Source organism: Oryctolagus cuniculus, chromosome 15 (assembly GCF_051225735.1).
Source record: "Oryctolagus cuniculus isolate XC-2025 breed Fujian yellow rabbit chromosome 15, ASM5122573v1, whole genome shotgun sequence".
NCBI lineage: Eukaryota > Metazoa > Chordata > Mammalia > Lagomorpha > Leporidae > Oryctolagus > Oryctolagus cuniculus.
The window spans coordinates 13,347,298-13,370,791 of record NC_142881.1 but is presented as its reverse complement, the minus strand read 5'-3'; the positions used below and the strand labels follow the sequence as shown (position 1 = coordinate 13,370,791).

The following is a 23,494-nucleotide window of genomic DNA, read 5'->3' as shown; positions in this document are numbered from 1 at the left end:
CCAAGTGGTGAAGAGTTTGGCTGTTTACCTTCTGGACTTCCCTGCTGTCTGGGACAGGATTTAAAAACCATAATAGGCCTTGGGACTGAAATTACCGGCATATCAACCTAAAGATTCCGGGCACTGGAGCGAGGCCTCATCATGAGGTTCCCGCTTGCCCCCATCACTAGGTAGAAAAATAAATTCAATCTTTGGCAATTTTTCTCAAAGTAAGATTCTGGTGCACCTTTCTTGAGATTTCAGAAGGCAGGCTAGCTGAATACTTGCTGAAGTGGAGCTGGAAGACAGCTCGCAAAGGTGCCACTAAGAAGTGGACAGAGCTTGCAGGTCCCCTTGCCCTTAGACACGGCACATCGCTGGCTGAGGGGGACAGTCCTAGTGGCCGCAGTGCACAATGCTGGGTGCACCCTGCCTGTCCGTGTCCCACTCAGAAATTGTATTCTTACATTTGGACGTGAACGTGTCTGGTGTGCGACGACGGTGTAACAAGTCCACTCCAAAGCAAAGGCCTGACTTGGAAATTCTTCCTTAGAGGCACAGAGCGATTGCTCGGCCTCCTTGTTGGAAACCCTATGCCCTGACCCCACAGGGGAGACGTGGAACCCCCTGCTTGGGGCAAGCCCAGCCCCCACAGCATGAGTGCCTGACTTTAGTGTATTCCATCTGCACTGCCTGGATGGCCAGGCTCGTGACGGCACATCTTGGCTGTGAACTGGCCTTTTTCTCTGAGCCTCGGGAAGCAGATGTGAGAATACGGGAAGTTCCTGGATATCAGAACGAAGCTGAATTCAAGATGTGTTTCGGATCAGACTGCTTCTGTCCCTGGGTAACTGCTGATGACACGGGGCAGGAGCAAGCAGTCTGGCCTTGTGGGAAGAAGCGAGACCTGTCTTACACACCGATGCCACTGCCTGCTCTGTGCTGGGCACCAGGAGCTGGGCAAGAGCTCTTACTTTTGTCATAGATGACAGACAGACAGAAAGGAATAAAGAGAGGGAGAGAGATGGAGAGAGAGGGAGGGAGGGAGGGAGAGAGAGAGAGGGAGGAGAGAGAAAGAGAGGGAGGGAGGGAGGGAGGGAAGGAAGACTCACAGTGTTGAAGCACAGGATTGGTGCGTCTCGTTAGGCCGCCCCGAGTTCTCCGAGAGGCACTCTGCTCTCCGGGACATGTCCGTCAGCGAGGCCACACGGCCAGCTGAAGCAAAGGCGAACTCTGAGGCAAAGGGCACATCTGGGCAGGGGTGGCTGCTTCCCCTTTTGCCTTTGCTGCTGGGAAGCTCAGTGAACACCTCTGCAAGTCGCTCCCTGAGTATGGGTCTCCTCTGCACCCACCAGTGACAGTCCTGCTTCTCTATTCATTTGTTAATGGTTCAGGCTTTGTTCAAATGATGCACAAATATTTCTGTATTGGTTGAATGAAATAAATAAAATAAAAGACCCACCCGTGCCTATGAAATGCAATCCTTTCTCCACTCTTTGAAATATTCAAATATTCTAGTTCTCATATTCCAATTTTCTATTGGAAATTAACCCTGGAACAGTAAGGGCAGCTCATGCTTGACCAAACTTGAAGAATGTTCTAGAGGAACAGAAAGGTCAGGGCAAAATACCAAGAGCACTTGACAGCACTAAAACGGTCCCTATAAAAGTTGGCGGGTATTACACTGCTCCTGGTGCAAGGAATCACTAACTCAATTATCTGAGTGAATCCCCAGGTAAAAACTAAAGCTTGCCTATCAAAAACTCACCTGGGGCTGGTGCTGTGGCATCTCAGATAAAGCTGCAGCCTGCAGCACCAGCATCCCATAAGGACACCAGTTCATGTCCCAGTTGCTGCTCCACTTCTGATCCAGCCCCCTGCTATGGCCTGGGAAAGCAGCGAAAGATGGCCCAAGTGCTTGGGCCCTTGCACCCATGTGGGAGACCTGGAAGAAACTCCTGGCTTTGGCTGGCCCAGCACTGGTCATCATGGTCAGCTGGGGAGTGAACCAATGGATAGAAGACTGATCTTTCTGTCTCTTCCTCTCAATAAATGAATCTTAAAAAAAAAAACAAACCTCATGTTTAATTGTTCTGGCAACTTGAATTTAGTTAATGTGACTCAATATTTTGCAGATCTAAGTGGTACCAATGGACTACCTGGAGTGGACTGAGCCAAGTCAGAGATGGCGTCTGATGACTTCTGCTTCCGGGTAGCTGTTCAAGGCCAGCCTCCTACCTGGCCACCAGTGGAATACCTCACAAGAGTGTCTGCTAAAGTCGGTGAGGACCAAGGATGCACAGAGCTGCACAGATTCTGAGGCTGAACACGCTCCTAAACATGACACAAACAATGTGGCTTGCTCGGCTGGCACATCGGTGCATGGGGACAGCTGGAAGTTCTCATCCACATGGCCCCCAGGCAGAGGTGTGTGAAGAGTGAAGGCGATGTGTCTGCATCTGTCACTCCTAGCTGTGGGACCCCCGTGGGCTAGGCACAGTGCTGGGGCACCTTCACAGACTGCCTTTACAACAGTCCTGTGATCCGTCCCTTCCCCTCGCGCATCTGATGGATGCAGAAACTGAGCCATGGGTGAGCGGCTGAGCTGGGATTCAGACTCAGGGGGTGTGGTTCAAGAGCCTGGACTCCAGGCTGCGTTCCCCCCAAACCCACCCTGAATGTCCTTGCACAAGGGCACCCTGCGATCGAGGAACCGAATCTAGAAATGCCTGATCACCTACGAATAAGGAGACGGCCCACGTACCAAGGGGCTCTGACGCCATGTCTGCAAGTACCTTTGCCCATCCAATACTTCTCATTCACACTAAAAACTGACATTTTCACAGTAATTTTTGAAAAGAGCACTTTGTGCTAAATAGGGACTTAAAGGAAGATGTTTCAGAGACGAAGAGCAGGAGGGTGGAGAATGGAAACCGGCTTACTACTGCTATCTGCTTCTGCCGTCACCTTTCTGCGACGCAAGATCCTCTCTAACTCAGTTTCACTGCTCTCGGGGTCAAGGGACTTTAAGCTTCTTGAGCTAGTAGATTTGTTAAGTGTCCCCTAAATGAAAACAAAACAAAAAACAAAAAGGTTAATGACAATACAATATACAAAAAAAAATAACAAAAATCAAACCAAGACATTACCAGAATTTGAATGGAAATACAAAATAAAAACAGATCGGCTACATACATATATTAATGTACACATCTTCAATGACACAGAGGACGGGATATCTGAGGAAGACGCTGCGGGAGAAGTGGATGCCAGTTTTCGTTACCAGAAGAGCAGTACGAGAACACCTCTTGATGAGCTGACTTATGAAACTCAGCAGTGCGAAGGTCCCTGCACGCTGAGGACTAAGACCGTGACGTGTGTTGATCGGGGAGAAGAGAACGGCTCTATTAAACTCACCTTCGAAGGCTATCTTGACACAGCAGCTGTGAGCTGCTGGCATTGAAAGATGCGCAGCTGGTTCTTCAGACAGCAGCATGCACCTGGCGCTCACCTGGTGACAGTGGTGGGGAGGCTGCCAAGGAAAGCACAGGACGCTCTCCAGTGGCCAGGACAAAGAAGGGCTGCCCAGAACACAGCCTGACTTCAATGTGAAAGAGGCAAGAGGTGCTCACACGGGGAAGCAGGCAAGGGCTGGGCACCTCACTTCCACGTTCCCAGCAGAGGGGACGGCAGATGTAGGCTTCGGGAACTAGAAGGTATGGGAGGAAGCGAGATGTCAAAATGCTGTGTTCCTGGAGAAATGGACTCCGCCCATCAAGAAGACGGAGGAAGACCCAGGCCAGCTTCGGGCCCTGGCTCCTCCAGGAAGCATGTGATGGTGGAGAGCTATGGTTTCCCATCTCTGCCACTACAAGGGTTTGTGCACAGCATGGGGCTACGGACATCTCAGTTACAGCTAAGGACTGATGCTCCAACACTCCAAGGCTTCCCTAACGAATCACTGTCCTCAACTGTGCCACAGGCTGGGGGTGGAAAAGCCAGGACACACATTTTTGCTCAGAGGAAACAGGAACCTCCTGTTTGGCCCACACTGCCCGACTTCAGTCTGGAGGTGGCTCTTGTCCACCAAGGCTATAACCAGTCTTTGTCAAGGTCGAACTCGCTCCTGGGCCTGCCCCAAGCCTGCTCCCACCACCCTGCCAATTTCTTGAAGGATTCTGAGAATTCTACTGGTTAAATATGGACACCCATGTTTCTTCTTTAGCTTACCCAACGAAAAAAGTGACTCATAACTTGCGATGGTTCCAACTCTCACATGATATAGGTAATTATGTTATTTGATTTAGAAAAGTGTTTTCCCCAAACTGTTAATGACAGGAAAGCAGCCTGGGGGCACACACGGACCAACAGGGCTGAGAGTCCCCAGTGCTTTGCGCTGGTTGTCCAAGCAACTGACCCGAGAAATACTTGGGTAAGGCTCAGGTTTTAATCTGGTGTGTGGTACTTTTGCCCCTGGAAGTGCCTCTTTTTGCTTTTTCAATTACTGCAAAAATTGGTAAAAATATATTCAAAGGAAAATCATACCACGTGCAACACTATAATGGTTTTTTTAATAATTAAAAGATGAGACCTGGTTTACTTATCCTTAGTGTGACAGATTTGTGTCTACTCACCAAGGAGGCCAACAGCAAGGTGCTGAGGTTCACCCTGACAGGGTTGAGGAACAGAACCACAGCCACTAGACTCGTCTGGAAGAAGGTGCTAGAACAGCTAACTGCTTTATCATTTTTATTTGTGGTTTTTAAAAACTTCTTATCTCGTGTTTAAACAGACATCTGAAAAATTAACAGTTGTCACCATTAAATAACTTAGGGGCCGGCGCTGTGGCATGGTGGGTGAAGCTGCCACCTGCAGTGCCAGCATCCCATGTGGGCACCGGTTCAGGTTTTGGCTGCTCCTTTTCTGATCCAGCTCTCTGCTGTGGCCTGGGAAAGCAGTGGAAGACGGCTCAAGTCCTTGGGCCACTGCACCTGCGTGGGGGACCCGGGGGAAGCTCCTGGCTCCTGGCTTCGGATCAGCACAGCTCTGCCTGTTGCGGCCAGTTGGGGAGTGAGCCAGCAGATAGAAGACTCCCCCCCCCCCCCCGCCTGCCTCTCCTTCTCTCTCTGTTACTCTTTCAAATAAATAAATAAATAAATAAATCTTTTTAAAAAAAACTTACAAAACTACTGCTTTAACATCAGACACACTCTATGACTGTTGCAGTGACTGGAGTCAATTCAAGCCACAGGTGTTTGTGTGTGTGTGCGCACACACATATACACACACCACACATGCACACCTCCCAAAGACATCTGTCACTGGTGCATTTATCTTGCACAATATTCTTTAGTTCTTCATTTAGAAAACGATTCCTAATGTCTCATCACAGCTGATTACTGAAGGAATTCATTCTCCAGTGTTAACCTTTCAACCTAGAACTTCTCTCTCCATTTACTGACTGATACGGCTGGGTTCAGCAAGGACGTGAGTGAACTTTAAAAATGTTTACAATACAGAAGCAGTTACTGAGACGGGTCTCAGCGTGTGAGGTTGACGTGGTGCAGAGTCCACTAGCTTAGCTGTCTATTTATGTTAGACCCACAGAACGTGGCAATCAGAAATTACCTTCAGAGACCACGTGTTGAATTCGGTTTCTTCGCTTTATGGATAAGAGAACTGGGAGCCACCGGGTCCCACACGTCGTGAGGTACAGGGCTGGACCCAGAATCTGAGATTTTCAAATGCCCAGCACAGTGCTCCTCTTACTTATTTTACATTCGTAGTCCATGCTTGTTCAACATTCCCAACACTGACGAATCAAACTGTCAGGTAGCAAAATGAACTTCAGCGACTTCTGCATGGTTTGAGAAGCTGAAGAAGTTTGCGACAGAACTGTACGGGAATTTTTTTTTTTTTTTTTAAAAGCTGCCTTTCTTCGATTTAGAGCCAACTGAATTTAAGAGACTTTTAAATTAACATATACCAACGTAGTCTTCAGAAATCGACACTGTCACTGAGAGAGGCGTTTATGTGACTGGAATCACTCGAGATTCCTTTGCTAAAGCTCAGAACCTCTGAGTGCCTGAGAAACGGGGCAGGCGTGAACGCCCGCAGGCGGGACGCTCGCAGCCCACCTCAGCGTGCCTGGGCTCCACGCGCAGCTCCTGGTCCTGACGCCAGGCTTCCCGCCAGCACAGACACCGAAGGCTCAGTTGGCTTCCTGCCACCTGCTGGAGGCCTGGCTTGTTGCTGGCTTCAGGCATGGCCTGCCCCAGCCGTGGCGGGCACTGGGGGAGCAAATTAGCGGTGGAAGGACATGCTGGTGCGCTCGCTCTCTCCCTGTGCCTCTTGAAAAATATTTAGATTTTCTTTTAAATTAAGTGGAGGTGGGTTTGGAAAAACGAGTGCTTGGCTTGAAAATTATACAGCTCAACAAACAGAGTAGTCTTTCCCGCTCCCCCAACCACAGATCTGCTGTGTTCCGAGACGCTCAGCCCCAGCGGTCATAGAGTGGGTCATATTCCATCTCAGCCGCAGCACCCACCCCGAGCTGCCTCCTGATTTCCAGTCTCCGAGTCACAGCTCTGCACCAAGCTGCTGGCCTTGCCAGGGTCTCTGTACACTGCAGGCCTCCGTGTTTTCTCATATCAGTCGCCCACCTGCCACGATCAGGATGGCATCGTGCATTCCGATTACTCTAACACACAGCATGAGCTCCAGCAAGAAGCACCAGTGAGAACTCACTGGTCTGGCAGCCGGAGCTAGTGGCTAGCTTTCTCCTTCTCTCACAGAATGTGCGTGCTTTCCTGTCTCTTGGAGACAGGCAGTTACGAATGGCCTCCCGTCCCCAAAAGGAACCGTCTGCATGCGTACAGGAGAATCGCTGCCTGGCCTGGAACAGCAGGGGAGGGGATCGCAAGTTCCTTTTAACAATGCCATGCACAGGCGCCATGCACAGGGCCCGGCGCTGTGACGCCGTGGTTAATCCTCTGCCTGTGGCATCCACATCCCACCTAGGTGTCGGTTCTAGTCCCAGCTGCTCCTCTTCCAGTCCAGCTCTTTGCTGTGGCCTGGGAAAGCAGCAGAAGTTGGCCCAAGTGCCTGGGCCCCTGCACCCATATGGGAGACCCAGAAGAAGCTCCTGGTTCCTGGCTTCGGATCAACTCAGCTCTGGCCACTGTAGCCATTTGGGGAGTAAGCCAGTGGATGGAAGACCTCTCTCTGTCTTTCCCTCTCTCTGTGACTCTGCCTCGCAAATAAATAATTTTTTTAAAATGCCATGCATAGAAATAGAAATATAACACAGTCCGAATGACAACTGCCAGTGACCTACTCATGCCACACAAGGCAGAGGAACCCAACGACAGATCCAGGGCAAGGAGGACCGGGCCATCTGCGGAACAGAAAATGCTAAAAACTGTCCATAATCTGTAAGTTATTTCACAAGTTTCTCTCCCTAAAACACCACACAATTATAGTGAATATGCTATTTAGTGCTGTCATTCAGTAAGCGTGTTCCCGTCGGGCAGGATCAGGGAACAGGGGGTCCTGCCTAAGTGTCTTCCTATGTATCTCACGTTGATATCTCTTTTTTAAAATAAACTTCTTTTTTTTTTTTTTAAAGTCACACTCGGTATGGTTTATTCTTACTGATGATCAAAACTGTACTCTAGGGGGTAGACGACTGGTACAGCGCTTAAAGCATCAGTTAGGACCCCCAGGTTGCACGTCAGAGTCCCTGGGTTTGATTTCAGCTCCTTATTCCAGTTTCTTGCTAATGCAGACCTGGGGGGCAGCAGGTGACACCTCAAGGAGTTGGGTTCCTGCCACCCATAAGTGAGAGATGAGATTGGGTTTCCCAGTATTTAACTCCAAGCTCAGGAGAGTCCTCGCTTTTGTGGTATCTGGGGAGTGAATCAGCAGGGGCTTGCTTGCTCTCCCCTACCACCCCACCTCAGTCTGTCTCTCTCATATTTAAAATTCTCAGCCTCTCAAATTTAAAACAATTAACTGAATTTAAAAAAAACCCTCAACAACTGATGTCCCCAGGGACATCTTCAGGACCATGAATTGGCGTTATAACTTAACAAGAAAATAGAGCAACTGTTGTCTCTCACCACACTTTCTGATCACAGAATACTTTAGATAATAACCAGACTTGCTCAGTGATTTTAATCCTTTCTTTGGCCGGTGACTGCAGTGCTAATCCCACTCTCCTAAAACAAAAGCAAACTGACAAAGCTGTTCTGAGCTAAGTCTACTGTTCAGAGACACGCTGGATGAACAGAATTCTGCGTACCACAATCACGTGGATTTCTACACGTGATGCATAATTAGCACAGTGACAACACACACGGGAGTACCGAGTCCCGACCTCCGCCCCTGTGTCTGCTGACTTACTGTGCATAATGACTGGGCTGGGGACTGCAACGAGATCTGAAAATAGAGCTCCTAGTGTCTGAGGCATTTCCCACGTGGCAGCCACTGCGGGAGAGGGCAGCCGTCACCTACTCCGTGGCACAAGCTCACACTTTAGAAAGCAAACGTGTGGCTGGAGACGGGCTTCAAGCACGTGCTCCAAGAGGGTGTGAATTACTTTTAGAAAATGAAATTAGTAACATAAAGAAAGGAACTCTTATTTCATGATCCAATTTGTCATCGAATGACTGTTTCGACTGGAGACTGGCGGGCTGTGACCCTGCCGCCCGCGTGCTGGTGCGCAGGCAGGAGCTTCCATTCTCATGTGGGTGTCAAGAACACCACTTTCAGGCCCCGGGGAAGCACTCTCCTCTCCGTCTATTATATTTCTGTTCTTCATAAACACACATGATCCTCACATATGAGCAGACACTTGATCTTCAAGTTGTAATGTCAGGATTGGAGGGCGAAAACAGAAAACAATGGCTGCAGGGAAGAAGGTGTAACCATACTCTCAGAATGAACAGCAAAGTGTTATTTGATGCATTATAAACACACATGGCGGAGGCGCCCGTGAGCACAACCAATTACACTGTCAAAAAGAGTGAGCCTAATGGCAACTGGAAAGAAAACAGAGCAAAAACAATCATCCATTAAAAAAGTCATATTTAGAAAAATATTCTCCTTTCATTTCCCCATTAACTACACAATCAACGGAGCTCTGTTCTTACCAGTATTCCTTTTAGCTCATTCACCGCACTTTCGGAGCCTTTTGCAGATTCTGCCTATAATTTCAAAAAGGAAAAAAAAAATTACAGAATCGCTCAGTTCTGTGACCACAAACAAAGACACATGCAGGGCTGTGCTGGTGAATTACACTGGCGACATGGGAGGTCAGACATAATTTTTAAATTCTTTTCTATGTCTTCAGGTCAGGAAAGAGTATCAGCCATATTCACACTCCCAAGCAATATGGAAAATGAGAAGCTACATTCAAAGCAAAAGGGAGTCAAGCTATCACCTTCTAAATACTGTTTGCTTACCTCTTGGTCATCACAGAAGATAGAAAAATTTTTGGTAAATACCAGATTTCAAAGATTTGGTTCCAAATCATTCGGAACTTGTTAACTGTAAACTGTCCTCCGTGGCACTTGTGCCAGGAAGCGAGGAAGAGGAGGAGGCCGAGCAAGCAGAAGGCAAGTGCCAGGGCGGAAAGCCTTCTCCGCTTCCTTGGCTACAAGGCCAGCCCACAGGGGACCGCTGTTGGTTAATTCCACAGCAGCACTGAGTGGGGAGAGTAAGGACCAGGGAAGGACTTGGCTGCCGACACAGCAGACGGCCTCTCGGGTAGGCAGCCCTGGGCCTGCACCTGCTGAGCAGACTTGCAGGCAGGCATCCAGTCTGCACGTCCATTCTCTTCTGGCCATACCATGAAGGAAACCGAGGGAAATAGAATTCTGGGTCACAACTGCCTGCCCCTTATTAACCTGGAGGTCTCTGTGAATCCCTCAACTAATTTCACAGGAGGAAAACAGCCCTGGGCTCTCCTGCCCTGCCTCCCTCCACCAAGGACAGAGAGAAGGAGAAGGCACAGGGCTGGGGGAAGCCGGGAGGCGGGCGCACCTGGGAGGGCTGTGGGCCCTCTGCTCTCAGCAAGAACACAAGAGGCGCCATGGCAACCGTGATCCTCCCCTCCCAAAAGATAACCAAGGGCTGAGAGCCTGGAGACCGGGAAGGGACGAGTGAGAGGCGGTGCCTGTGCTCAGGTGCGAATCAGACTAAGGCATTCTCTCTTCACGGCTCAGGTTCGCTGTGAACATCGATGCCCTCGGCACTGGGCAGAAGCTCTAAGACACTCATCTCTACCACGATGACACCAACGACGTCACCGTCAGGCAGTCATGCCAGTCGTCTAAGGCACACTGGGGGCAAGCCGTGACTTCTGAACAAATGCCCTGCCTAGCGCACACTCAGCGGTGCCGGCGTGCCACCCACGCTGCCCTCTGACTGCAGCCACCTCTCAGGGCTGGCCATGCTCCTGACTGGTGACGGCGTCTCAGGAGACACGGAGGGTCCCAGGCCCACAGAGCCCGCCTGGGTTACAGGTGCACAACTTCTTCCCGGCTTAATCATTACCAGCAAAACAACCCAGGCTTCCACAGAGCCAGATTCTGACTTGACACGGAGTAACGTGGGAGTGGGGGAGGGCCCGCGGGAAGCGAGAGAGGGCACCAGGGCACTGGGAGAGTGGACGCGCACAGGGGACGCGGCTTGTGCCTGAGGAAGTTTTCCCCCTCAGCTGCATTTTTCTCTAGTGGCAGTCTGGTTTTGCTGAAAGTCATCAAAATGTATTCTTTCCCACAGCGGCACTCAGACCCTCGTCTTACAGTGTTTTCTCTCCTATGTTCTTCCATTTGATCCTGCTAACAGCCCCGTGAGTTAGCCCGGGCCCAGGCGGGAGGACTCTGCATGGCTGGCCAAAGCTCTGTCCGGCTGCAGTGGTCGTGATCCGCCCTGGAGGTGGCTGTGCTGTCTTCCCTCCCAGCTACGGTGCACACCAGGGCCGCTCTCACCTGGCCTGGCTGTGATGTGAACCCCATGACCCTGGGACAGACACATCCAAGAAGGTGAGGAGGGCGGCCTTCGAGGGAGAAGGAACCAAAGCTAGTGTGGTGGGAAGATGGAGGAACAGTTTGCTGACATCTCATTCGAGTGAAGAAAGAAAGCAAAGCAAGGGAGGACGGACGACGGCCGGGAGGGCAGGGGAAGCACTGTTCCCGGAAGTTGCCAGAAACTCCATCACGGGGTCTGTTTAATGTGGACGACACAGAGGAAGGGGGCAGTGCTAAGTCAGACTCGAGACCCCTGCTGTACCCACTGGGGTCTTGTTCAGAGACACTCGATGCTCCACAGATACAAAATTTCCTCCTTGAAATGGCCTGAAATACATGTGCAACAGGAATGCCCAACCTTGAAGGAAACCTCACTGCTTCTCACAGCCTGTCTTGGTGCTGTTCTTGTCCTTATTACATGAGCTGCGCCCCCTCAAACTGGCAGCTTCGGGAAGGCAAGGACTCTGCTTTGTTTGCTGCTTCACCTCCATGCATCTGGGGATGCACTGGTACACAGAACAACCAGGAATCAAAGAACAGGGACGGCGCCAAGAGCCGCGGGTGCCACGGCACAGCGATGTCAGCACCCTGCCCGCACGGACACAGCCAACTTCCACGCCGATCTGTGTTCAGCATGGCCCAGATCAAACCCTCCCAGAACAGGCGTCCACAGATGCGAAAGCTTTTAGGACACACACGGCTCACCCTAGGCTGTGACAATCAGTCCTGCTGTAGCTTTCGTCAAATTTCAGATTTTTACGTTTTTCAGAAAGGAAATTCTGGGGTGGGGGAGAGAAGAAGCATCCGTCAGTGGCCTACCTGTGCCTTGGGCCTGGTCGTCTGATTAACGGGTCTGAGGTGAACCCCCTTTTTAATTCTATCCATCATCTCTTCCACTGCTTGCCTCTTTAGATCTGTGACTTCTTCAGCTGTCCAAAGAACACATACAAAAGTCATGTTTTATTACAAGAAAGCAGCCAATCCCTATGGTCGGTAACTTAGAAACACTGCACCGTGCAGAATATGAGTAACTTGTAAAGTTAACAGCTACCAGCCAGCACTTTTGTAAAATATATGTATACTTTTAAATCAAAGATAAAATCAGAAATATGAGAGTTGTAAACATTAACACCGAATATGTAGCATGGAAGCAAATCAGTATGGCCATACGTGTGCTAAAGTAGATTTGTACACCTGACAATGTAACAATCTGAAATGCTCTTGTTCTTTAAAAGTCCAGCTTTGCACCTAATCCCAAACAGTCACTCATCTTTGTCTCAAAGATGCTGCTATAACTGCAGCTACACCGTATGTCAAAGAAATCAGCCCAAAGAAGGAAAAGTTACCAAAATCCATCTGAGAAACATGGGGGGAGGGGAGTCAAGGAAGTTGTTTCCTCACTGGAAGAAGCCCACAGTCAGAAAATGTGCAGTAAACAGCTGAGATCTATTTTGAAGCTGCCGTCTTTTGTTGAGAAATCACATGGAAAGGAAATATTTAAGACAACCTTTTTCACATCTTTTTAAAATCATCAACCATTAAGAGAAAACATTCAGGGGCCGGTGTTGTTGTGGCACAAGAGGGGAAGGTGCGGCTCCACTTCAGCCGTGGAGGACGGCCAAGTGCTCGGGCCCTGCTGCCCGCCCGGGAGGCCGCCTGCCCCGGAGGCCTGGAAGAAGCTCCTGGCTTTGGCCTGGCTCAGCCATGGCCCTTGTTGCCATCTGGGGGAATGAAACAGCAGATGGAGGCTGGCTCTCTCGCTCTCTCTCTCTCTCTGTAGTTCTGACTTTCTAACAAACAAACAAATTTTAAAAGAGGAGGAAGAAAACACCCGGGGTGGGCAATCAGCCCAGTGGCTGGGATGCCGATCAAGTCCCCAGGTCGCAGCAGAGTGCCTGCAGCACTGGGCTCCCGCCTCTGCCCCGCCTCCAGCTTCGTGAGGTGCAGACCCTGGAGGCTGAAGGAAAGGCTCAAGGACTGGGCTCCTGTCGCCCAAGCCGAGACCTGCACTGAGTTGCTGGCTCCTAGCTTCAGCCCCAGGCAGGGAACACAGCAGGCATTTGGGGAGTGAACCGACAGATGGGAGTGTCTGTGCCTCCCCACCTCTCTCCCATGTATAGGTCTCCCTCTCCCTTTCTTTCTGCCTCTCAAAGTAAACAAAAATGCACATACACACAAATTTTCAAAAAAAGAAAACATACATCTAGCAATGAATGCAATTAAGCGACTGAATTTGATAAAAACATTGGCAAATATCTAACCTTTGCACCACCGTACCGTACAAAAATAGCAACAACAAAACTGCTGAGACACGTATCGGTTAGATGCAAACAACTCAGGTGACCTTCAGCTTAATCTGGATGGTGAGATTTGCTTCGCTTGCAGAACAGGCTGACCAAAAGCTCTGAACCATTTGGGAATGTTTATCACCACAGCGCACAGCTCCGGATGGCTCTCATGTCCCGCTGGCCAACACATTCACATTTATGTCGCTCCAGCAGAACTCCCACACGGCATCTTGAACACACTCTGCACTGCCTGCTGTATGGCAGCCACGCAGTCAGTACGTGTGGACTGACCTCTGAGTTCTGGCATTAACCGGCTGTTGAGATTTTTCCTGCCCGAGTGGGAGTAAACCCCAAAAACCAAGGCGACCACAACCCTGTGCCCAGGCCAGTTAGCACCAGGATCAGCCTTTGTGCTAATGAGGCCTAAGTCACAGCTTTTTTCCTTGCTGTAAGGTCCTTCTCTATAACCCTGGGAAGCCATTCTTCTTAAGTAAGTGCCTTGGGGAGCAATAAGAAAGTCTAGAACTTTCCATCAATCTGACCTCTGCAGACCACAGTGATGGGATCATTGCTGTGTTCAGTCCTGACTTCAAATGCAGTGTGTCAGGCTCAGCAGCTGCTGAAATAGAAACTAGAGCAGGGCTCCCCATCCACAGGCTGAGACCCCCAGGGACGTCTGAAACCACGCACAGCACCAAACCCCATGTAAGCTTCTCCTCCGACACACACACCACGCATCGCCTTTCAGATCCAGAAGTCAAGAGTCTCTTTTGCCAGACGTGGGGAACATGGCCACCAAAGTTGGAACCCATCCACCGGTGACGGGAAGATGACAGAACTGCGGGTCGACCCACAGTGTGGTCCTGAGCAGCGTCTTCCGGGCAGCCTGTTCTGAACACTCACGCAGGTCAACAGGGGTGTGACGGACCCAGACTGCGGGAGAAATTCACGCGTTCTTCTCCTCACCCACTCATTCCCTGTGCACTGCGCGCGCGCGCGGCCCTGAGCGTCTGTTGACCCGATTCAAAATCCCGGGAGCTGAAACCCAGCTCTGCCAAGCACCTGGTTTGGGTACGGGATTTACCCCTGGGAATTTAGAAAAGAGTCTCAGAAAAACGCTGGCTTTTGCAGGAAGCCTGCCATTTTGAGCAGGACCAGGAAGAGGTGTGTGATGATGGGAACACAGCCTACCAACAGATTAGCCCTCCGTCAGCAATGCTGAACCCAATTAAACGCACCACACAAAGCCTAATGAAGGCAGACAGATGGAGAACCGTGGTCTACAGCATTCAAAGCTGCTACAGCATCTAACATAGCAGGAATTCCAAGTGGTTCCCTATATCTGCTTGCCAGAATCTCAGTGATAATTCCGGGAAGTGTGCTATCTGTATTGTGTACAGATTAAAACCCAGGCTTTAATTTCTCAGCCTTTTCCAAATGTGCAGGCTTAATTGGCCTCAAGGAAAAGAAATCACTCTTATCAGATTCCCTACTCAGGCACAACACAAGGCAACGCTAGGTTAGCGGCACAAGCTTTCTCTCTCGGCGACCCTGGTCGTGAAATAGCAAAAAGCAATCCATACAAACTTCTGAACTGTTAAGCAGTTCTAATAAATCGGCAAGAGTCACCCACGGGGAGCTCATGGTATGTTTTGTAATTCTTTCTGCAATCACGCAGTTGGTAATTGTCTCACAAAAGCGTGTAATCAGGGGGACAATAGAAATATGTAGGGTCCTGGAGATTAAAGCAAAGGGACAGATGAAGACAACGGGTCTAATGTTATTGAACTGCCACAGAAAACAAAATCAAATGTTCTCTGAGTTAGTGCTTCAAGGTCAGTCTTGGATCAAAAAGCTCCATGTAATTAATTGGGGCTTAAATTTTAAGACCTACTTGAAAAATAAGTTAGCTCCTCCAAAACAAAACAAAACAAAAAAATGAAACCCTCAGACAAAACCATCACCTTGTTACTCAGTTAAACCTCTGTTATTACCCGGAAGAAATTGAAATGAATTTCTCAATTCCACGGGACTACTTTTCTCTTTCACTTTTTTTAAGGCATTAAAGAAAATCTTATGCCACTGCAACACACGAAATTTCTAAAGTACCCATGTTCAGATCTGACGTGAGGTCATCAAGGTAACGAAAGCTCCTTGACTTCAACAAGACAGCAGGAAGCTGCCGAATGGGAGGCAGGCTCAGAAAGCCGGTGCAGGTTCCCTGGTGATGGAGCGGCAAGGTTCCTGCTGAGAGAGAGACGCAGCCCCACCCCCACTCGTTCTGCAGTGAGGCTGCGGAGGCTGTGGCTCAGAGTAAACCCTCCGGGAGCTTGCAGTCTGCAGGGGCACAGGTGTGGGCAGAATTCAAACGCTGGAGCCGGGGCACTGGCGAGGAGTGGGACAGAACTGAGAGGAAGCCGCTCCCGCAAAACACGGCAGTGCGGCACTGACCCCGGCATTAACTCACAGGGGAGGAAGAGACTACAGCACACAGGTCACCCGTCTGGAACCTGCACAGGGGCCACACAGGCAGAACAGCATCTTGCTGTCACTACCAAGGAACGTGAGAGCAATTCTGGAAGGGGGGAGGAGACGAGCAAAGGCACAGCGGCTGAGCGGAAAGGCCCAACCCAAAGCGAGACAGGCCACGAGATGGCAGGCCGAAGCCAAAGCCAACAGGCAGAGTGCAGGGTGTGGATCCTGTGCTCGTGCAGGACGTCTGCAGAGGTAGGACAACCGGATCAGGCCCGTGATCGGAGAAGCCGGCACAGCAATGATATGGAAAAGGGGGCCGGGAGGGAGTCGGCCAACCTGGGCTTGAACCAGGCGACTCCACCGGGCCTTGTAGCCAGCAAGCGCTGAGCAAACCCTGGGGAGTCCAACGTGGGCTCTACAGTCTGTGGGCATACAGGACAGAGCTCCGGGCCGGCCTCTCAGGCCTCGGCTCTCCGGAGGCTGCACACGCAACTGCTGACGGCTCTGTCAACCGGCTCTGCAGCAGGCCACGGCGCCTCTGCCTCAACCCCTTCTCCCTCCGTGTCCAACTCTCCCCTGAACTGTAGGGTCCTGTGGCCTCCCCTCCCCAAACAGTGCCTCAACCTACCGTGACGTCGCCCACGCCACCATCACCACTCCCACGCACCGCTGCACTGACTCCCGTCCACTCCCCCAGCCCAAACCCTCCCACGCTGCACTCCTACTTACAGCCTGTACTGCCCTTAGAAGAAATTCCAAACGTTGGCCACAGGCCCGAGCTCCCTCTCGCTCCCTCTCGCCCCCACTCGCCCCACGGTCAGCCCGACCAGCTTCCTTCCAGTGCCCTAACGCGCTGAGCCCCTCCCTCACACTAAGTGCAACTACTCCGCCTGACAGTTGCCCGGGTGATGCCTAGGCCACCCGCCTCATCTCAGAGCCTCTGACAGCTGCTGCACAGTCCCAACAGAAACTGAATTTGAAGACAATGCATCCACCTGGTCGGCCACTTGTTTATTACTCCCAGCCCAGCACAGCAGACAGTAACGTTTATACTTTGTATCGGTAATGTTTATACTTTGTGTCTCCAGCACACAACACCCAGCGGGTAGCTAGCTCAGCTGCTATCAACAGCAAGAATTCCCCTCCCCACCCCGCCCCGGGACGCCCCCATCTGTAGTTCCTCCCTCTCTTGTCCTTACACACCAGAGCAGCTCCCAGTACCCCTTCTTCCCAGTGCATCCCTGGGATAAGCACCTGCTTCTCTCCTCTGGACACACAGGAGAGCTTCACGGGTACCGACTGTGAACTTGCACACCTCCCTTTCAACAGCCTGCACGCAGTCAGGAACTCAACCAAGACGCGAATGCAGAAACCGCACGACGCGAATCACACGGAACCAGGCTTACCTGCTTCTGGCTGCGCTGCCTTTTCTTTCTTAGCACCACTGCCACTGGGGTGGGATCGTTTCCGGATCATGGACATGAGAGATCTTCGGAAGGAAGAAAAATGCAGGACATTACCGGAGGCCTTGTGACTGAGAAACTAAAACATGTAGAATCTAAATCATCAGTAAAAACATGACATTTCTGTAGGCGCAGTATTAAAGTAGTCGACTTTCTCCTTTCACTAACACTAAACTTTTCCTCATTTTTCAGCAGGTAAATATGTCTCATCCCTTCTGTGTAAAACCAAGTTAAGGAATGGAGGGAGAGGACTTCTGTAGCTACTGGTACAAGATATAACACATCTGTAAAGGAAAACACAAAAATCTTCGGTCTCCATGCGCCAACGTCCAGAGGCAGCTGTTGATGCGCTGGGTTTGCAGCAGAGGGGAGAGGGGAGAGGGAAGGGGAGAGGGCCAGGGAGTGCCTCAGAGAGGAGGGAGCGCGTTGTCAGCACACAGCGCCCTGGGAAACGTGGCCACGGACACCCTGGAATCTGCTCGATGCAGACAGAGTGTTTTGTGATAAAAATGTATTGGGACCACCATCTCTCCGGTCTGTGTTTTAAAAATATCTGTAAAATACAGATTCTGATCAATCTGACCACCTTACAATTTTTAAACCTTTGTATGTGAAAGACTATGGTAAGTCACAAAGATAATTCACAGGACATATAAATTACACAAATCAGTGAGAGCGAGCAGAGAACCCAATATATATTAAAAAAAGGACAAAAACCTGGAAACTCCACAGAGGAGAATGCCAAAATGTCCAATACACATAACGAAAAAAGGGGCCTGACTTCACTGTAATTAGGAAAACACAAACTAAACCCATCCTGCAGTGCAAGTCTACACTTAACAAGTGGACAGACTGCAGCCTGGGAATATCACGAGTCGGTGGGCAGGGGAGGAATTCTCGGGAGGAGGGTAACAGACACTGATGGTGCCACTGCGGAAAGCCCCCTGGCTTCATCTAGCGCAGAGGAAGAGGACTAGGAGCCGGGACCCCCAGGAACCGGTACGCTGGGCCGGGAACACTCGAGTAGCACTGCCGTGATGCCCCCAAACCCTAAGAACTCCAGTGTCTGTCAACAGCACAATGGATTCGCGTGGTACACTGTGCATCAATGAACACGGAAGGACTGCAAAATAGTGTCGCGTGAACAGAGCAAGACACAACACACACAGGACAGTCCCAATCCCATCGAGTTTCCAAACAGGCCCTGGAGACGCTCCTGGCAGTAGAGGAATTTCTGGGGCTCACAAAACACAAGCAGAGCACACTGGCACGCTGGACAAAAGCAGGGACTCCGGGAGGGCCTCCGAGTGAGGTCTCCCTCTGACCTTCCCCCGTTCCCTTCCCTGGAAGTGATTCGTGGAAACCAGAATTGCTCTTCCCCAAGGTAAGCCAAGCAAACTAGAAATAGTGCCTGCCCTTCCTGTGCAGGTACTGGCCCTAAAGGAACCCTCTGAGGCACCCCGCCTGACGGCAGGCATGAGACCTCATTCCAAAAGGGGTCCTGCCCCATGCCTGCAGGCGAAGGAATGTGCAGAGAGGCCAAAAAAAACCAGCCAGGCATCCTCAGGCGGCCCCTCTCAGCCTGCTACCATCACACCCCACCCCTCTGTCGTCAGTCTACACAGCTGTCTGCTTCTCACTGAACCCCATCACACAAGCTTCCTCTGGTCCTTTGGGTCTGTAGTCTGAAGGCTCTAGTGTCGGGCCAAACTCTGAGTCACCTGGACCTTGCTACAGGAGTGCTGGCTACAACCCTTCTGAGGGGTGAAGACAGGTACCACATCCTTTCTGCCCCTCAAAGGATACGTGTGTAGGCAGGAAAATGTTCCTTTAAAAAAAGACAAGTAAATGGGCCAGCGCCGTGGCTCACTAGGCTAATCCTCCACCTGTGGTGCCAGAACCCCAGGTTCCAGTCCTGGTTGGGGCGCCGGATTCTGTCCCGATTGCTCCTCTTCCAGTCCAGCTCTCTGCTGTGGCCCGGGAGGGCAGTGGAGGATGGCCCAAGTGCTTGGGTCCCTGCACCCGCATGGGAGACTGGGAGGAAGTACCCGGCTCCTGGCTTCGGACAGGCGCAGCACCGGCCATAGTGGCCATTAGGGGAGTGAACCAACAGAAGGAAGACCTTTCTCTCTGTCTCTCTCTCACTGTCTATAACTCTCCCTGTCTCTCTCTGTCTACCTCTGCCTGGCAAAAATAAATAAATAAAATAAAAATAAATGATCATCACAAATGGCAGGACAGTGAGTAGGGAGGAGTAGAGGTGGGTTAGGCAAGGACCCCAGAGGCCGGCGTGGCTCTGCAATGTGAGCGGCCTGCTGAGCACACGAAAGCTCGCTGTACATTATTCTGAAACAGTGGCTGTGTCCCTTAGACATTGTTGTTATTTCCCACGTAAAATGATGGCCCTGAAAAATGAATCAAGAATTTACCAGCTGCACAGTGGATGTCTTCCATGTAGTGAACGTCTAAGACACAATAAGGCTGAGGGAGATGAGCTGGGAAGTCAGCCAGGGAAAACAAACACTCAGAGGACAGGAGTGGCATCACGCAGTCCCTGGGAAAAGGGATGCCTGGACACACAGAGCGACACCAGCTCGGACGACATGGCAACCCAGTGTGTGTTAGCGACCTATTTTTAGATTTTTTTTACTTTATTTTAGTTTATTTTTAGTTTCCACTTCATCCCCTTTCTCATCATACTTTCTTAAACCTCCCAAAGAGACTGGACCATCTCCCATAAGGCACAGTTAACAATAATCAGATCCTGAGCTACCCCAGTCCCCACGCTTCTGACTTCTCCTGGTTTCTGTCCCCTATGCTCACAACGACCAAGAACGGAATTAAGTCGTTTCCACAAAAGTTGGAGATTCTAATGCACACACAAGTTTAAAATGAGCACATCTCATTCCAGAAGCTACAAGGAATGAAATAGGGTCAGCTCTCTTTGTTCGCTTTTCCCTCCCGTCACCTGCGCAGTCCATGGGTGAAGCAGGACACAGGTCCGTGTGGACCTGGGGGGAGGCGGGCGGGGCCCCCCTGAGGCTGTGGCCACCCGCTGCTCTGAGCCCACCTCTGTTTCTGGAAGGAAATCCTGACAGTGCATTATCAGGAAGTGAGCTGTACTGCTCCGAGTATTTCAATATGTTTACCTACATGGAGTAAACAGACACACTCATCAGTGCAAACCACCTAAGGGGATGAGAGAGTGGGGCAGGCACTGTGGTGTAGTAGGTTAACCATCTGCCTGCAGTGCCAACACAGGCACCACTTCGAGTCCTGGCTGCTCCACTTCCAATCCAGCTCCCTGCTGATGGCTTGGGAAAACAGGAGAAGATGGACCAAGTGCCTGAGCCGCTATACCCACGTACAGACCAGAAGAAGCCCCTGGCTTCGGATCAGCCCAACTCTGGCCACTGTGGCCATTGGGTAGTAAACCAGCGGATGGAAGATCTGTCTCTCTCTCTGTCTGTGGTAACTCTGTCTCTCAAGCAAATAAATAAATCTTTTTAAAAAATGTTCTGAGTTGAAGCACAGGCACGGTGCCCAGAGGAAAATCATCTGCAATGTTGAAAAGGAGCCAACCGTCCCGATGGGGCTCAGACTACTGAGCAAATGAATAGGGTCAGGGTTCCAGAATGGAACCAGAGCGCAGGTCCTCCTGGCCTCAGGCCTCAGCCTGGAAGGACAGCAGTGGCTCTCCTGGGCCTCAGCCTGGAAGGGCAGCAGTGGCTCTCCTGGGCCTCAGCCTGGAAGGGCAGCAGTGGCTCTCCTGGGCCTCAGCCTGGAAGGGCAGCAGTGGCTCTCCTGGGCTCCGGCTTGCTGGCTCCCCCTAAGGTCTCAGGACCAGTCAGCCTCTCTGATCTCACGAGCCAGTTCCTCACAGTACACCCATGCGTAGCTCTATCTACCTGTATCCACAGCTCTGTACCTACAGTCTGCTGGTTCCATCTCCTGGGGACCCCCAACAAACACACCCATCCCTCCCCAGGAACCACACACGCCAGGACCTGCTTTACTTTTATTACCACTGGGAAAAATGAGCAAAGCACGCTTCTTACTCTCGTCCTCTTTCCTTCCTGTTGTCCGGTCAAACGAGCGGGCAAGGAGAGGGTAAGGCAATAAAGCCACTGAAAAAGCCGATGGGCCCTCATCTTCCCCCCACTCACTTTGGGGTAAAACAAACGGCTTGGGAACAAAGTCGGAGCACCTCCACCAGTGCACTCAAAGCCCACTGAAACGCAATACACATGCAAGGATATTTGACAAGAAAGCATTCCTCAGCAAAAAGAAGAAAAATTCATTTTTTCCCTGAAAAATCATGTCCTTTACTGTTTAAAATTCTGCTTGTAATAAAAATCATTCACATTTTTCAATAACAATTTTCTTTAAAGAGCCTTATACAAGAGTTCATGCTTGAGACATTCGTGGTCCTGAGTTCCACATTCATTTCCCACTGTAACCATAAAGAGCTCTTTGCAAAACAATTCTATTTAGGTTATACTTCACTTTTAATTCCAGGGGCTCTCCACAGTTCTGAGACTAAAAATTACAGGCCAACAGCAAGATTCTAAATTGCTTTTTCATAGTTCTCCCTCCTCACAGACAGAAGTGACCTTTCCTATCAGCTCAAAATTCTGGACCTTAGAGAAAGATCAAAGTGACGAATTTCCAATTTTAAATGTCAAATTCAGAATATCTCCTACAGACTTAGCTACCCAGGAGAGAAGGAATTTTAAATACCTGGAATTCTTTCAATTGACTCTCAGATCGATCACGTGTAAAAATTATGTTGCCTTAACGACTTCAATGGCTTAAAGTAGATTATGTCATACCTTACTCAGTAAGGAAAACTAATGAGAATCTTTTTAAAAGGCAAAGTCCCACTTTCAGAGTTGTGTGGGAGGAACACGCTATGCATTCTATTCACATGGATCAGCAAAGGTGCAAAGTGTGAATAAATGGCCTCTCTGTGTGAAAGGATTAAACAAATCGCATGAGTTAATGAAAGGTTAAAAAAAAAACACCTTGCAAAAGTTTAAATGCTGTTTGTTAAAGAATAAATCATTTCTTTAAAAGCAGCCAGCATCACTCACGACCTGAGGAGCTAAGCTGTCTCCCTGGCAAGCAGGCCGCCTTGTGCAATTCGGCCGGCACACGCAGAACCATAAAGGCGGCAAAGTCTTCCTCCGGTGCGTTCTGGTGAGGCACCCAGTGCCACGCACCCAGTGCCACACAGCCGTGCTAGGCTTCCAAAAAATGCCAATCCCTGTTTGCAAACACGATTTCCTGTTTGCCAGAATCTAAACATAAATTATTTTTCTTATGGGTGGTTCCTCCTTCAGCATTTTTAAAGGTTTAAATATAAGGTTAGAGATAGAAATAATTAGCACTTTTCATTTAATTACTGATTTATAACAATTTGCGTTTAAGTTTTAATTTAGTACTTTCACTTCTAAAAGAACTGAGCACACCAGAGCTTTTCAAACTCAGATTAGTGGAGAAAAAGATGCAAACATTCTAGCGAAGCTCCAAATTCCTTGGTTTTACAGGAAATCCCAATGTTGTAGGCTGAAATTCACAGAGCATCTAAGATGGAAAACCCAAGTGCAGCTCCTGGAACACAGAAGGCACGCCAGCTCAGAACACACGTGCAGGCCACGGAACTGCTTCGCCAGATGTTTTTTAAGGCCCACACTATACACAACAGTACTTCAAAAAGTACATGGAAAACGGCAATTAAAACAATAAGTTTAGAGGTGGGCCTTCTGCATAGCATTTAAGAAACGCACAGAATGCCTGCAACCCATACTGGAGTGCCTGGGGTTGGGTCCTGGCTCCACTCCCAGTTCCAGCTTCCTGCTAGTAAGCACCCTGGGTGGCAGCAGGTGATGGCTCAAGCAGTTAGGTCACTGCCAACGTGTGGCAGACTTGGACTGAGTTCCCTTAGGCCTGACCTGGTTCTGGCTGTTGTGAGCATTTGCTGAGTGAACCAGTGGATGGGAGATCTCTCTCTGTCTCCCTCTGTCTGCAACTCTGCCTCTCAAGTAACTAAATAAATCTTTAAAAAGGTTTTCAAATTTATTATTTAAGAGACTAAGAGACAAAGAGACAGAGGCCGACAGATTTCCCACCTGCTGGTTCATTCCCCAAATGTGCACTATGGTCAGCTGAGGCTGGGCCAGGGCCGGGGCCAGGAGCACAACCCAGGTCTCCGGAGTGAGTGGCAGGAACCCGGCTACTTCAGCTCCAATCACAG

The 23,494-nt window shown here is 50.1% G+C and overlaps 1 protein-coding gene across 10 annotated transcripts in view; it reads right to left on the bottom strand.

The window, feature by feature from the left end:
• SHTN1 (shootin 1) overlaps nt 1-23,494 on the bottom strand; it is a 162,149-nt gene that overhangs the window by 16,785 nt on the left and 121,870 nt on the right. For 7 of the 10 annotated variants that reach the window (XR_007911130.3, XM_017348610.4, XM_051824206.3 and 4 more), the window contains 4 exons: nt 17,182-17,264; nt 11,832-11,941; nt 9,132-9,185; nt 2,922-3,042 (listed from right to left, as the gene is read on the bottom strand). Coding sequence is in view for 8 of the 10 variants with exons in the window: in XM_017348610.4 (XP_017204099.1) it covers nt 2,922-3,042; nt 9,132-9,185; nt 11,832-11,941; nt 17,182-17,264 (368 nt within the window). In the remaining 2 variants the exon portion in view is untranslated. Of the gene's footprint in view, nt 1-2,921; nt 3,043-8,914; nt 9,021-9,131; nt 9,186-11,831; nt 11,942-17,181; nt 17,265-23,494 lie in introns of those variants that run through there. The other 3 variants (XR_011382204.2, XM_051824207.3, XM_089313966.1) reach the window with 2 other exon arrangements.